At 46.4% G+C, this 13,972-nt stretch overlaps 1 protein-coding gene across 3 annotated transcripts in view; it reads left to right on the plus strand.

Moving 5' to 3' along the window:
- Window positions 1-13,972, plus strand: part of MYO5B (myosin VB) — a 158,855-nt gene that overhangs the window by 117,097 nt on the left and 27,786 nt on the right. For all 3 annotated transcript variants that reach the window (XM_074571051.1, XM_074571052.1, XM_074571054.1), the window contains exons 23-27: window positions 1,546-1,630; window positions 3,069-3,217; window positions 4,005-4,124; window positions 5,146-5,283; window positions 7,018-7,080. In XM_074571051.1, coding sequence (XP_074427152.1) covers window positions 1,546-1,630; window positions 3,069-3,217; window positions 4,005-4,124; window positions 5,146-5,283; window positions 7,018-7,080 — 555 coding nt within the window. The remainder of the gene's footprint in view (window positions 1-1,545; window positions 1,631-3,068; window positions 3,218-4,004; window positions 4,125-5,145; window positions 5,284-7,017; window positions 7,081-13,972) is intronic.

The raw sequence follows: 13,972 nt of genomic DNA on the forward strand, positions 1-13,972 counted from the left end.
CCTTTGAAACACCAGTAGCTCTGCATATATTAAATTGTGTTTTCTTCGCTTACCAGTTGTATCTCCAGACTCCAACTTTTGTATTTTATATATATATATATGTACACACACACAGAGGGAGAGATGCTGGAGATTATAGTCTCACGTAGAGAGATGGAGTTAAATGAATGGAGAGTGAGAGGTAGTGGGATCCTCCGGTTTCTGTGCACGGGATATGACTGCTTCAATTTGACTTACAATAAAATATTCATTTGGCTTTTACCCTCACCCTTAGTACGTATCTGGCACATGCAATATTTGAGAAAATACCTCGATTTGAGGATGCTTGTGTGGAAGGCTGAAGTTTGTGCTCGGAACGCGTGCCAGCTGGGCTGTCTCTAAATTCTGCGCGGTGGTGACAGCAAAATTATTATTCTCGGGCGCTGAAAACTTGTATTATGGTGTGTACAGTGTTGGTTATCTTCGGCATCTTGAGCTCCTTCTGCTGTGTGTAGCTGTTCTGTAAGCCGTGGCGTGAGGATACGATGGTGCAGGCGTAGGGAATGACTTTACGCCGGGACGATGTGTCAGTTTGTGCTCCTGCCTGACAGCAGCCGAATCGTCCCCCTTACCCAGAGCAGCGTATTTCGCTTGATAATGGAATGTTTTTATGGTTTTGTGTTTTGAGATAGCGCCGTGGAATGCATCAAAATGCCTGAGGGTGAACAAAAAATTACGGGATAGGTTGCTGTCGGCGTCGGTCCAGCCTCGTCGTTGTGACAAGTGGCCTTGCTTCCTTTTATTTTTAATAAAGAGGTCGTTAAAAAAAAAAAAAGGCCCCAAAACTATTTTGCAGGATTTAGTTTCTGGTTTAGTTAGTTTTTGCTAGACAATTGTTGGTTTTAATTGCTATATGTGCTCCCGTTGTATTACCAAAGGCCCTGGTACGCACTGCGCGGCGCTGTACTAGAGGTTCTGCAGCGGTGTTGAAGCATTAAAGTGACTATAATCTCATTCAATGAAGTGGGTGCAATACACAGGAAATTAAAAAAGCCTGAATTATTTAATATGAGTCTTCCGTGGTGATCAGGTTAACTTCGTCCATCTTAACTGCTGAAGTGCCGCATTGCCCGAAACAAGCAGCAGATTTTTTTATTTTTTCCCCAACAGCAGTCAATGCTGTGACTTGAAGACGGCGAGGAAGCCCCTTGAGATGGGGAAATAAACCTCTGGTGCCACGACCTGATCGCTTGTAGGAGTTCCACTCCTGCAGATCGTGGTCGCCAAGTCCAACTGCTCAGTATTTTATAAGATCCTGCTAAAAACATTAACTGAAGGGAGAAACGCGCTCAGGATGAGCAAAGTTAGTCTCCGTTGTTGCAGCGCGGTTCTCCTACGCTTCAACTCTTGGTGTACAAAGGATAACTGGCAAAGCACGAGGGAAAAGATCTTTTAAACGGCAAAGAAAGCCTGAACAAAGCTCCCTGTCTCCGGCCAGGTGAAATGTAATCCCTCCGCAGAGGCTCTGACCTGCAGCACGCACTAATTCTTTCCCTTCTTTCGCAGCGCATATCCGACTTGGAAGAAGAAAATGCTCTCCTGAAGCAGGAAAAAGAGGAGCTTAACAGCAGGATCCTCTGTCAATCTCAAGGTGAGAAAAAAGGCTTTATAGCATTGTAACACCTTCAGTAAACGAGGAGCTTAACTGTTCTGCCCTCTCAAACTTGTTTTTCCTGCCTGTTTTTCCTACCTTGAAAAGTGCTGATCTTTCCGCACCCCTTTCCTGGGGGTTTTTGTCGTCATTTTTGTTGTGGGGACGGTTCTGTCCTGCTGGCGGATGGCAAGACAGAGGCTGGTTTAATTGCTGAAAAGCGGAATAAAGTACCTGAAAGGGCTTTTCAATGCAGTTGTGTTGCAGCATTTACTGCGGGCGATGTGAGAGGCAGCGAGGGGTGGAGGGAAGGGAATAACAGCATCCCAAGATTGATGCGTAAAGGATCCAAGGAAGAGCACAGTTAACAATGTTGGGCTGCGACAAAGGATTTCTCTAACGTGACAGGAGTCTGTGAGAGTTTTTTAAAGCAGAGACTAAGATGGGGAGCCGTAGAGAGAGGAAAGCAATCTGGGGAGAATCCCAAGCCACAAAAGAAACTCTCACCTGTGTTTTTGAGCTTTTTTTTTTTTATTTTTCACCACCCTTTTCGGCTTTGATTTTGTTGCAGGATTTACAAAGCATCAGGCGGCATTCTGTGGCCTATCTATCACTGCTCCCGGGTACACGTGAAGTACCTCTTGCTCTCAGCCTCCTGCAAAATGAAGGAATGAAAATAACATGTTAAAAAGAAACTTGCCGCAAATTTTTTTTTTTCATCTCTTAGGGGATGCTTTCGGGGCATCGAAGCTTGAGGAAAGCAAGAGGAGGGGTTTTGTGTAGCGTCCACCTATTTAAAAGGACACGTGGATTATATTTGCCCAGTTTCCCAAAAAGGGGAAAGGACCAGATTTGCTTCCAAAAGGGAGTTCTTAACAAAAAAAAAAAAAAAAACAAAAAAAAAGAATTTATTTGGATATAAAATACTCAGAATTGCCACAATCTTACAATGGCAAAAGGCTGATGATGCCATGAGGCAGAGATGCTGCGGCTGATTTGCTTTTATGCTGAATCTGGTGGTGGGAAGCGGGCAGAGAAGTCTTTAAATGCAGCTCAAACGTGCATTTCTTAAACATGAATGTGTTTCCACAACGGCGCTGGCCTTTCCTTAAGCGGGTTTATGGCTGGCCCGGGGGAGCTGGCGCTGGCACAGGTGAGTTAAGCACAATGATAGGTCTGATGGTTTGTAGGTGCTGGAGATTTTTCTCTAACTCGGACGGCAGAGGGCCGTGCTCTCCGAGCAGAAGAGCTGAAGCTGTTCCAAATGGCAAATAATAGTCTCTAAAATACAAGTAAGCATTCCCTAATATTTAAAGGTTCTCGGCAGAGAGCGTTTTGTTACTTAGTCATCGTTATTGCACGTATTTACAAGAAATTTGCTTCCGAGATGAAGATCATAATTTCTTTTTTTTTTTTTTTTTTCCTTCTTATTTTAAAGATGAATTTGCACGAAACACAGTTGAGGAAAATATCCAGATGAAGAAAGAGCTGGAAGAAGAGAGGTCTCGTTACCAGAACCTGGTAAAAGAATATTCGAGGCTGGAGCAGAGATACGACAATTTGCGGGATGAAATGACTATTATAAAGGTAACGAAACTGAAATTAGCCCTGTTCTGCTGCGTCCTGGATGTGACGTTGGTGGCTGGATGATGTGGCTGACGCAATCACAGAACACTTAATAAAACTGACATTATCGTGCTTGATATTCCGAAGACTGAGCTTCTACACTGAAGCCAAACCGTATTTGTGCCTTGAGAAAAGAGCCTGATTTCTCACGCTTCTCTGCTAACTACGTAGAGATACCTGTGAATCTCAGCAAAAGCTGGTTCATGCTTCTTGGTTTGCTTTTGATTTGTTTCGGTGATGTTCGCGTGTTAAGTGTTGGGTTAAAAAAAGAAAAAAAACAACCCACAAAACCCCCCAGTGGCATGACTTCAGGATTTCAAAAGCCAAAGTTTTTACGTTGCTGAAATGTTAGAAGAACTGTTGAAAATGCGATAATAGAGTGCTGCTGGATCAGGTGGAAGGTTGAGCATTTAAAGGGAGCCCCAGAGGGTGCTGTGAACAGCATAATGGTGAGCTCAGATTTACATGTTTGCACTTAACAGGCATCTGGTGTCATGAAAAGCCTTTAATTCATGTAGAATTTTTAAACGGAGCCTTCTGTATCGCTTCACATTTTACGGTATTCTCTTGTGTTGATAGGAATATTATGGTAGGGCGTAAGAACTAGAAAATGGAATTCGCTATAAGATGACAGTCAGACCTTTAGTAAAGGTAACCTTAATAGACCGACATAATTTGTTCTGAGGAACAACGTTTTGTGGGGAATCCTTCCTTAAACACTGACCGTATCCGCACCTCTCCTCGGCAGCAAGCACCGGGGCACAGGAGAAACCCATCCAACCAGAGCAGTTTGGAGTCCGATTCCAATTATCCATCCATTTCAACCTCCGAGATAGGAGACACCGAAGATGTAATACAACAAGTGGAGGTACAGTAATTCGGGTAGGCTCGAGGGGAGGAGGGATGATGGACGTGGGTCTTGGAGCACGCAGGAGGAATGCAGGTTGGGACTGTAAGGTGTGACGGCTGATATTAATTTAGCTCTACAGAAATGCATCGTTAAATTGTATGAGGGGGGATTGCAGGGTTGTGGTGCTGCGGCAAATGCTTACTGGTCTGCGGGGTCAGGTTAAACAGGGCTCTAAAAATAACGAAGTGTTGCGTTTTGGCCGTGCCACCTTAAAGACGGATGAAAATTCATCAAAGCAGTCAGTGTTACGTGTAGTTATTCCTAGCACCGGTGGCAATGACTGCGTAACAATCCTTCTCCGCGAGGATCCCGAGTTCGTTACGCCCTTGTCCCGAGCATTTTCATTCCAATGCGTCTTCACAGATGCTTTGCTGGCCAGCGCAGCCCCTGTCATCGACAGTCTCTTAATGCAGAAGGGAAATGTGTTTTGCTTACGTTTGCTAGAATAGGCTGCTCTTTCAACTCCGCTTTAGTGACTCGAGAGCACACGTGGATGATGACTGTTCCGAGGATCTGCCACCCCACTGGCAGGACCATATTTCGTCCTACATGCCGTGCCCGCAGAAACCCCCGTTTCCCTTTGCCGGCTGCTGTGTTACATTGCTGTAGTACTTCTGAATTGCTTTGAGAGCATTTGCTGACGTCAAAGTAATCAGTATTGGCCACGCTCTAATATAAAATATTCCAGGTGAAGCGAATTAAAAAACAACCAGTAAATACTTGTCTAGAAGGGACTCAGTGGGGTATTTTTAATGTTCTTAGCTGTGGCTCCGAACAGCCCAACGAGAGAAGCGGGCTGATAAACATTCAGTGATTTATTGCAATGAGTCAACTGTTAATTGACATCAAAAATAAGTGCTTAAAATGGGGGTTTGGTCTTTGAAAGTACGTGCCGGGGTCAGGGTGTGCCTAGCACTGTGTGTGGTTACAAAACCTGACTGAGGTCGTCTCCTTTTTCCACTCCCCCGTTCTTCTCCAGGAGGTCGGGATGGAAAAAGCCGCCATGGACATGACCCTCTTCCTAAAGCTGCAGAAGCGAGTGAGGGAGCTCGAGCAGGAGAGGAAGAAACTACAAACCCACCTGGAGAAAAAGGAGCAAGAGAGCAAGAAATCCCAGGTAAGAGATGTCTTTTCGTTGATATCAATATTTCATGTTGGTAACTGGCTTTCCTTGATGGCTTGAGGACATGCGATGTAGGAATTCAGGTTTGAGAGTAAGAGGCAGCAAATCCAGTTGGGCAATGGAGAGAAACTAAGGACAAATGGGACGGAAGAGCTAATTTTTTTTTTATTATTTTTATTTTTTTTATAAACTGGTTATAACAGATTTTAAGACAGTATCTTGCGTATCTTGAAAGCAATGAGATGTAGAATCAATTCTGGAGCTTTTTGCGCTGCCTGCGCTGATCCACTTTCCTTCTCTCGTGAGAAATTCGAAGCGTGGCCTGGGTTTTGTTAGCGAAGGTCGGAATGAGGAAGGGCAAGGTGAGTATTTGGACGATGGCCGATAGATGTGATGCTGCAGCCTTACGGACACAGATACCACCTTTTGGCTGGATCAAACCTAGAGGCATGGGAGTGCTCGGGAGCCTTGAAGAGAAAGGCTCCGGTGCCCCACATCCCCACATTTCTTTTGGTTGATTTGGGTTATTCAAGCGCTTTTTTTGCGATCCTGGCTTCCCCCCATCCAGCATTGCATGGCGTGAACTGCTAAGCACTTCACAGATGCGTCAGTCAGTCTTGTGTCCCCAGTTTGGTTTTGTTATAATCTGCTTGTGTGTTTGTTTTTTTTTTTTTTTATCCCCAGTAATGATCGTATAGAAATATAGCATAAAAAAAATGATATAACAAACCAGAAATAGCTGTTAGCAGAAGGCGTTCTTCCTTTTCTCTCTATTGCAAGGCAGGGATATTCCTTCGATATGTTCTTTCTTCCTTGTGAAAAAAGATCTTCCTACAGTTTGGGTGGTTTCCCTGGAAGTCATTTAAAAAAAAAATAAAATAAAAAAATCTAGATTACTGGCAGCCCAGTGATAACTTAAGAGTTGGTCCTGACTTGTAACTGGAACGTGAAAATACAGCACTCTCTAGCTGCTGGTGAGCTGGTATTTGGCGTAGGGGGATTTTAGTAGCTGATTTCTTGTATATTTTTCACCCTGCCCACTGTAACTGAGCCTTTGTGGCTTGTTCAGAGGCCCGGAGCGTGGGAGACGATGCATGCCGTGAAACAGCAGCTCCGCGTACCTGGTGTCGGGAAGCAGTAAAGATGCTCTTGTATGAAATGCTGAGCAAACGCCATCACTCTTGGTTTCATAATTGAAATTTCTGGGGCCCCTATTGCTTTGTTTGGGAATTATTTTGTTTATTACTCTCCGGGCTGAGATCTACGTATCTTTTGGCAAACGCAAATAAGAGGCACCATAAAATCATCAAGAGTAATTAGTTACTTGCTTCACCGGATAGTCTTACTGATCACCTCTAGCGATTTGCAGGAAACGCTCGAAACAGGAAACTCCCCCAGCCTCTCGTCCTTGCTGCAGAGGCAGATTAAAAACCCGCTTCCCAACCGTTGCGTTGAAGATTGGTCCCCTAATGACTGTCGTTGTTTGAAAGCTGCAGTGAGCCGCGGTTGTCAAGATATTAATGAGAGATTAAACGGCTTTCGCCTGAAGCGTCCCCACTACGTGTTGCTGGAACTCCGTCTAATGGCAATTAATAACGTTTTTATGGTTGGGCTGGCCGGCAGCGATGCGGCAGGGCTGGCTGTTGATGGAAACATGCCTGGCCATCCTGTCCCATGTTTATCTGTCTGGTTTTTAAATATAAATTTATATCTCTTTAATCCACGCAGGTAATTGAAACGAAGACTGAAGTGACTTCGGACCACGAAGATTTTGCATACAACAGTCTGAAGGTGAGTGAGGAGCTCCTCCTTAGCGCTGTAACTTATTGCATGGCTCCAACAGCCCCAAAAAGTTGTCCGGACGTGGCAATAACCCAAAACCTCCTGGAACTGATTCTGACTATTAGAGAGAGCATGGTATGAATTCTGGCGGTTGAAGCCCAATGTGTTTCTTGTTCCAGGCTCCACCTCTGCTACTTATCTGCTCTCCTTGCATTCCCAAGGTGCCACTCGGGTCAAAACCAAATAAATCTGCTGCGTGGGTTGCAGTAAGAGCCTCCATCTCCCAGCAGCAGTGCTGGTTGACCATAGTCATCTTGTGTCTTCCCAGCTATTGCCCTGCCTTGCAATATGTCTTGTCCCTAAGCTCTAAATCCTTACGCTTCTACCTCCATCGTTTTCTCCCTACGACATACAGAGCGCCTGAAACCTTCTGGGCTCTGATTGTGGCTTGTGTGGGTTGTGTCGTCCTGCTCTAGCTGTACCCAACTACTTCTGGTCTTGAATGTGTTAGGCCAATTCGTGTGTCCTGCTCATCCTTGGAAAACCTCAGGGATAGACTTCGTGAGGGTTGGGGGGTTTTTTTGGTTGGTTTTTTTTTTTGGTGGCGCAGACCTAGATTTCAGATGCTCCTTCTCTCCCCGTCCCCTTAACAAATATTGCAATACAACTGAGAAATCTAGAGGAACTTGTTACCCAGGATAACATCACGCTAAACCATCTGACGGTAGCAATACTTATTTTTGCTGTCTGCATCATCTCAGAAGATGCAAAAAAGAAGAAGTTAGAGGTGGAAAGGATGTATGGCCAACCCTCACTAAGAGCAAACTGCCATACCTCTAGCAGTAGCTTTTTCTGGCACTTGGTCCATCCAATTTTTAGCCCCTAAACACGGTATTTTTGTTGCGCTTGCTGGATGTGTTATTTGTGATTAAGGGAAACCCTGCTGAGTTTCATTAGGACCTCTGCCTGGAGTAGAAACATGTCAGGAGCTTTAAGATCGTTGCCTGGGTGTCTTCCAGTTGATTAAACGTGGCTCTGGGAAGTTTTAAGTTTCTTGACCTTGTAAAGCAAAGTGAAGTTGCCGTTTGGAAGGGGAAAACCCAGCAGATGGGAATCGCCACCACCTTAAATGACTTCTGGAGTCCTGATTTCCGTGTGAGTTCACAAATTGTGTTTTCCTCAGGTTTTAACCCAGGAAGTTCAGAATGGGAATATTAATTTGGGATTTTCCTACTTTCTACATTCCTCACGTACATAGTCCTACAAATGAAATGAACCTTAATAACTCTCTCTTAATACCATTTCATAGGAATAAGTAGGACATGTTACAAAAACAGCAGCGTTCTTTAACCTTTAGCCTAAAACAGGCGGAAAGTGAATTTGCAAGGGGACACATCTCAGAGTTAGTTTTTAGCGGTGTTGGACTGCAAGAGGTTCTCTTTAAGGGTCCTCCAGCGCAAGGTTCTTGCTGGGGTTGCAAGAAAAGGGGCTGAGGGTTGCGACAAAGAAGAACCAGGTCTAAGAGCTTGCTTTAACGTGGTGCAGGCCTGAACAGACCATCTGTAGCAGGTGATATATTTTGGGTAGTGGCGTGTTGGGTGAATGTCAGTCTGGGAAGAGCCGAGGTCCTTGTGAAAAGCAAGGAGCAATTGCTTCAAATGCCAGAGTGAAAGGCCACCCTTAGTCCTGGAGGGAAAGGGTTTTGTAGGTAGCAGGTGAGTTGGCCTGAGAGGTACCACTAAAATAGAGAGACAAATACAGTTCTCTGGTGTTTTCCCAACTTGTGAAGATGGGACGCCGGCCAAAGTTTCCATCTGCAGTGAAAGAGTGATTTACTGCTGCTTTTGAGCGCTGCTTTTCCCTCCTTCCCCCATGAGAGCTGCCTCTGTGACTATAACAAAGCTCTTCCTCTCTTCTCTCTCTGTCTCCTTCTAACTTGTATCTCTAATATTTATACTATGTCTGGCTCCTTCAAGAATCTTGTGTAATTAGATTTATTTTTCCTTTTTTGCCAGCTTAAAAAGCCTTTATCTCAGGGTACTAGGCTGAGGTGTCTCAAAGCTTACACGCAGCAAACTCTTCTGTGGATGCTCTTGAGCGGTCCATGAGATACCAGCTGATGGAGGAGGAAAGGATGTTGGCTTTGATGCGCCACCGATGCACGGTCTTTTGGAAACTGAGACTCCTTTAGCCAGTTTAGAAATGTTTCAGGATATTTTAGAAAGGCGGCCGCGGTGTCTTTTCAAAAACATGAGTATGAATTTTGACTTGGGTGAGGTGTGAAGACTGTTCCTGATGCAGCTGAAGAGCTCCTCATGGTGAGTCTCATCCTCATGGATGAGGGAAGAGATGCTTGGATAAGGTCGTGAACATCCCAGGGTTTGGTTTGGATAAATATGAGTGTAAATATAACAAACAGTACAAATGTAAATATAAATATATTTTTTTAAAGTGATATGTACAAATATCAGTTTGGGTAAACGTAATAAGTATGGTTATTGTTGAAGAGCAGGTTTTGTTCGGGGGGTTAAGGATACTTCTGCGTTTTGTTCGGTACTTTGTGACCTGAGTCTTCACTGCCTTCTGTTCACTTTTGGGTCCCATTCGAGATATTTTTGACACTCACAGCCCTCGAGCGGGACAGTGCCAGGTGTGGGTGTTAGTGGATGGCCATATGGGCTTGGGTTTTGTAGCCAGCACGTGCTCTGCTACTTCACACGTGTCTACTGTCATCCAGCTTTGTGTCTCGGTGTGATTGTCCTGTACTGTCACGGCACCCACGGTGGCAGGGATTTGCCTTTGGGATTAGCTTTTGGAGCCTTTTCTTGGTGCAGATTTTGATGGAGGGAAGCGACCAAGGCATAGTCCGTCCTTAAGAGAGGCTCGTTTGGATAAGTGCTGGTTGTTTCTTTTTGTAGTGCTGCTGAGGAATGCGAAGAACTTGGGCTAACACCGATATATTTACAGCAGGCGTAAATTATGTGTCCTTTGTAACGGATAAATAGAGTTTTGTGTAGATGCTGTCCCAAAATATGCCCGGCCAGGTGTTTGGTTAGCTACGATGCAGGGCTGGAGGGATGTGAAACATCTCCATGGTGGGAGATGTGTCCTTGAGTCACTTCTGTACAACAAAAAGTTTCCCAGTGGAAAAAAAATGTGTTTTCCCATTTGTTTTTTCAGACTGGGAAAGTGGGAGTGAAAGCACCAAGGAGCCCTTGCCCTGACTCTGCGTTCTGAGCGGGAGCACAACACATAATTTGATTTTGGTTTTTTTCACTCTTTGCATAGCTGGGATGTTTGTTTCATCCCTTAGACTTGGACGCTCATCATGAAATGAGCTTCTAGAGGATTTTATTTCCTTTTCCTACAGAGCACCAGAAATAGAAGAAAGGGCAAATTCCTGGCATGGCAGTGATAACCTCTGATTTACGCAGGCTCATACTTCACACCTCCGTAACCCTGTATGTGTTGGGACGAGTGTGAGTTCAAGTTCAGGATGTTCTGGCTGTATAACTTGTCGAATAAATCAGCGCTATTGCACTAGGCAGAAGAGCGAGCGTTTCTCACGGCGCAAGTAGAAATCTCCCTTTCCACCTTCAAAGCTTTTTATGGCAGGGGACAGTAGATGTCTTGCCCGCGTCTATGGATATTTTAATATTGCTCCACAAAATCCACCAAGAAAAGAGCAGGGAATAGATTTGAATGTAAACTCTGAAAGGCGTCCAGGGCACAGGCTGTTGGAGCTGGGCTGTTGGTTATCGCTTTCTTCCTTGATCTTCCTGACTTGGTTTCAAACCAGAGTATGGCTTGATATGGCCAGTCCGCGGAGCTATGAATTTGGCTGAAAGAGGAGGAGGAGGAGGAAGGGAAGGAAAAGGAAAGAGGAGGAGGAAGGGAAGGAAAAGGAAAGAGGAGGAGGAAGGGAAGGAAAAGGAAAGAGGAGGAGGAAGGGAAGGAAAAGGAAAGAGGAGGAGGAAGGGAAGGAAAAGGAAAGAGGAGGAGGAAGGGAAGGAAAAGGAAAGAGGAGGAGGAAGGGAAGGAAAAGGAAAGAGGAGGAGGAAGGGAAGGAAAAGGAAAGAGGAGGAGGAAGGGAAGGAAAAGGAAAGAGGAGGAGGAAGGGAAGGAAAAGGAAAGAGGAGGAGGAAGGGAAGGAAAAGGAAAGAGGAGGAGGAAGGGAAGGAAAAGGAAAGAGGAGGAGGAAGGGAAGGAAAAGGAAAGAGGAGGAGGAAGGGAAGGAAAAGGAAAGAGGAGGAGGAAGGGAAGGAAAAGGAAAGAGGAGGAGGAAGGGAAGGAAAAGGAAAGAGGAGGAGGAAGGGAAGGAAAAGGAAAGAAAGAGGAGGAAGGGAAGGAAAAGGAAAGAAAGAGGAGGAAGGGAAGGAAAAGGAAAGAAAGAGGAGGAAGGGAAGGAAAAGGAAAGAAAGAGGAGGAAGGGAAGGAAAAGGAAAGAGGAGGAGGAAGGGAAGGAAAAGGAAAGAGGAGGAGGAAGGGAAGGAAAAGGAAAGAGGAGGAGGAAGGGAAGGAAAAGGAAAGAGGAGGAGGAAGGGAAGGAAAAGGAAAGAGGAGGAGGAAGGGAAGGAAAAGGAAAGAGGAGGAGGAAGGGAAGGAAAAGGAAAGAAAGAGAGGGAAGGGAGGAAGGGAAGGAAAAGGAAAGAAAGAGAGGGAAGGGAGGAAGGGAAGGAAAAGGAAAGAAAGAGAGGGAAGGGAGGAAGGAGGAGGAGGATGGGAAGGGAAGGAAAAGGAAAGAGGAATCACAGAATGATAGGGGTTGGAAGGGACCTCTGGAGATCATCTGGTCTGACCCCCTGCCAGAGCAGGGTCACCTAGAGATGGAGGAAGGGAGGGAAAAAGCGAAAGAGCAGCAAGGGTCTTATCCAGCAAACAACAAAAATCACAGAACAGCAATTTGTGTGGGAAAGCAGTTAATCGCTTTGTTTTTACCCTTCTGAGCACGATCAGGAAAGAGCGGAGAGCGAGTCGGTGCTTTCGCCGCAGAGCAAGAAGAGTTAAACCCCGTTTGGTATCGATTTCCCACCGCGCACACGCTTCCCAAACTCTTGTTTTAAAAACCAGTTCTAGAAAAGCCTAACGTCTCATACGCTGCCTCTGCTGAGCTGTGGTTAACGCGGATGTGGAGGAATTGCCAGATCGAATGCATTTCTTATTTATTTATTTTTTTTATTTTAATGACAGATGGTATAAAGTACCTGACTGTGCTCTGGTGCTGATGGCGTTTGCTCAGCTTGGATTCTGTCCAGCTGCCAGATCAGCTATTCTGTTCACACCTCTGCTGTGATAAGGCGTGCTATTTATAATTTGTAAGGATTTATAATTATATCCCCCGTTTCCTATGGAAACGAGGTTTACACAGCTGTGCTAGCTACACACTGTATAAATTGTATAAATTGCCCCCTTCCCCCCCAGCCATTTTTGGATTCGATAGCTGGCCTCAGCAAAGCTGATGTCCCATAAATGAGAGGGATCATGCGGGAAAGCTGTGGAAAGGGTCAAAAGCCAGCGAGGATGTAGGATGTGGGAATGAGTGTGGGAAGAGCTTGCGCTATTGTAGACACCAGAGAATCCACAGTGGGGCTCGGTCGGTCCCTAGGAAAGAGCTGACCCCAAGTTGGTCAGACACCAGACTTTGTCAGCTCGCTTACAGGCATCTCTGGTTTTCCCATGTGCCATAGTTGAATGATGTTCCTGTTGGGTTTTGGCACTGTCCCCTGGGTGCGTGGGGACAGGAGGGAGCAGTCCTGGGTGCCACCATGCAGCAGCTGGTGATGGAGGATCTGATGCAAAGAGAAGGTGGGCTGTTGGGACTGGGGCCATGAGCAGGACCCTGGGGGTCTGGCTCTGCTCCCCAGCTGTGACCCATAGCAAGGACCTGGACAGGCTGGAGAGCTGGGTGGGGAGGAGCCTAATGAAGTTCAACAAGGGCAAGTGTAGGGTCCTGCACCTGGGGAGGAATAACCCCATGTACTGGTACAGGTTGGGGCTGACCTGCTGGAAAGCAGCTCTGTAGAGAGAGACCTGGGGGTCCTGGTGGGCAACAAGTTGCGCAGGAGCCAGCAATGTGCCCGTGTGGCCAAGAAGGCCAGTGGTCTCCTGGGGGGCATTAAGAAGAGCGTGGCCAGCAGGTGGAGGGAGGTCATCCTCCCCCTCTACTCTGCCCTGGGGAGGCCACAGCTGGAGCACTGGGTCCAGTTCTGGGCCCCCCAGTTCAAGAAGGACAGGGAACTGCTAGAGAGAGTCCAGCTGAGGGCTACCAAGATGATCAAGGGACTGGAGCAGCTCTCTGCTGAGGAAAGGCTGAGAGCCCTGGGGCTGGTCAGCCTGGAGAAGAGAAGCCTGAGAGGGGATCCCATCAATGCTCATCAATATCTAAAGGGTGGGTGGCAAGAGGATGGGGCCAGACTCTTCTCAGTGGTGCCCGGTGACAGGACAATGGGCAACGGGCACAAACTGGAACACGGGAAATTCCATCTGAACATGAGGAACAACTTCTTTCCTTTGATGGTGGCAGAGCCCTGGAAGAGGCTGCCCAGAGAGGCTGTGGAGTCTCCATCTCTGGAGATATTCCAAACCCTCCTGGATGTGTTCCTGTCCAACCCGCTCTGGGTGACCCTGCTCTGGCAGGGAGTTGGACTAGATGATCTCCAGAGGTTCCTTCCAACCCCTGCCAGTCTGGGATTCTGGGAAGGTGGGCTGTTGGGATTTGGGCCATGAGCAGGACCCTGGGGGTCCAGCTCTGCTCCCAGTTGTGACCCATAGCAAGGAATGTCCCCTCTGCAGGAGCAAAGCTGCTCTTTCCCCAGCTGGATGCCCCAGGTGGGTTTTGGGTGCCGGTGAAGAGCTGCCAAATGTGGTGTTACCACCTGCAAACAAAACTTCATGGTGAAAT

Source organism: Larus michahellis, chromosome Z (genome assembly GCF_964199755.1).
Source record: "Larus michahellis chromosome Z, bLarMic1.1, whole genome shotgun sequence".
Taxonomy (NCBI): Eukaryota; Metazoa; Chordata; class Aves; order Charadriiformes; family Laridae; genus Larus; species Larus michahellis.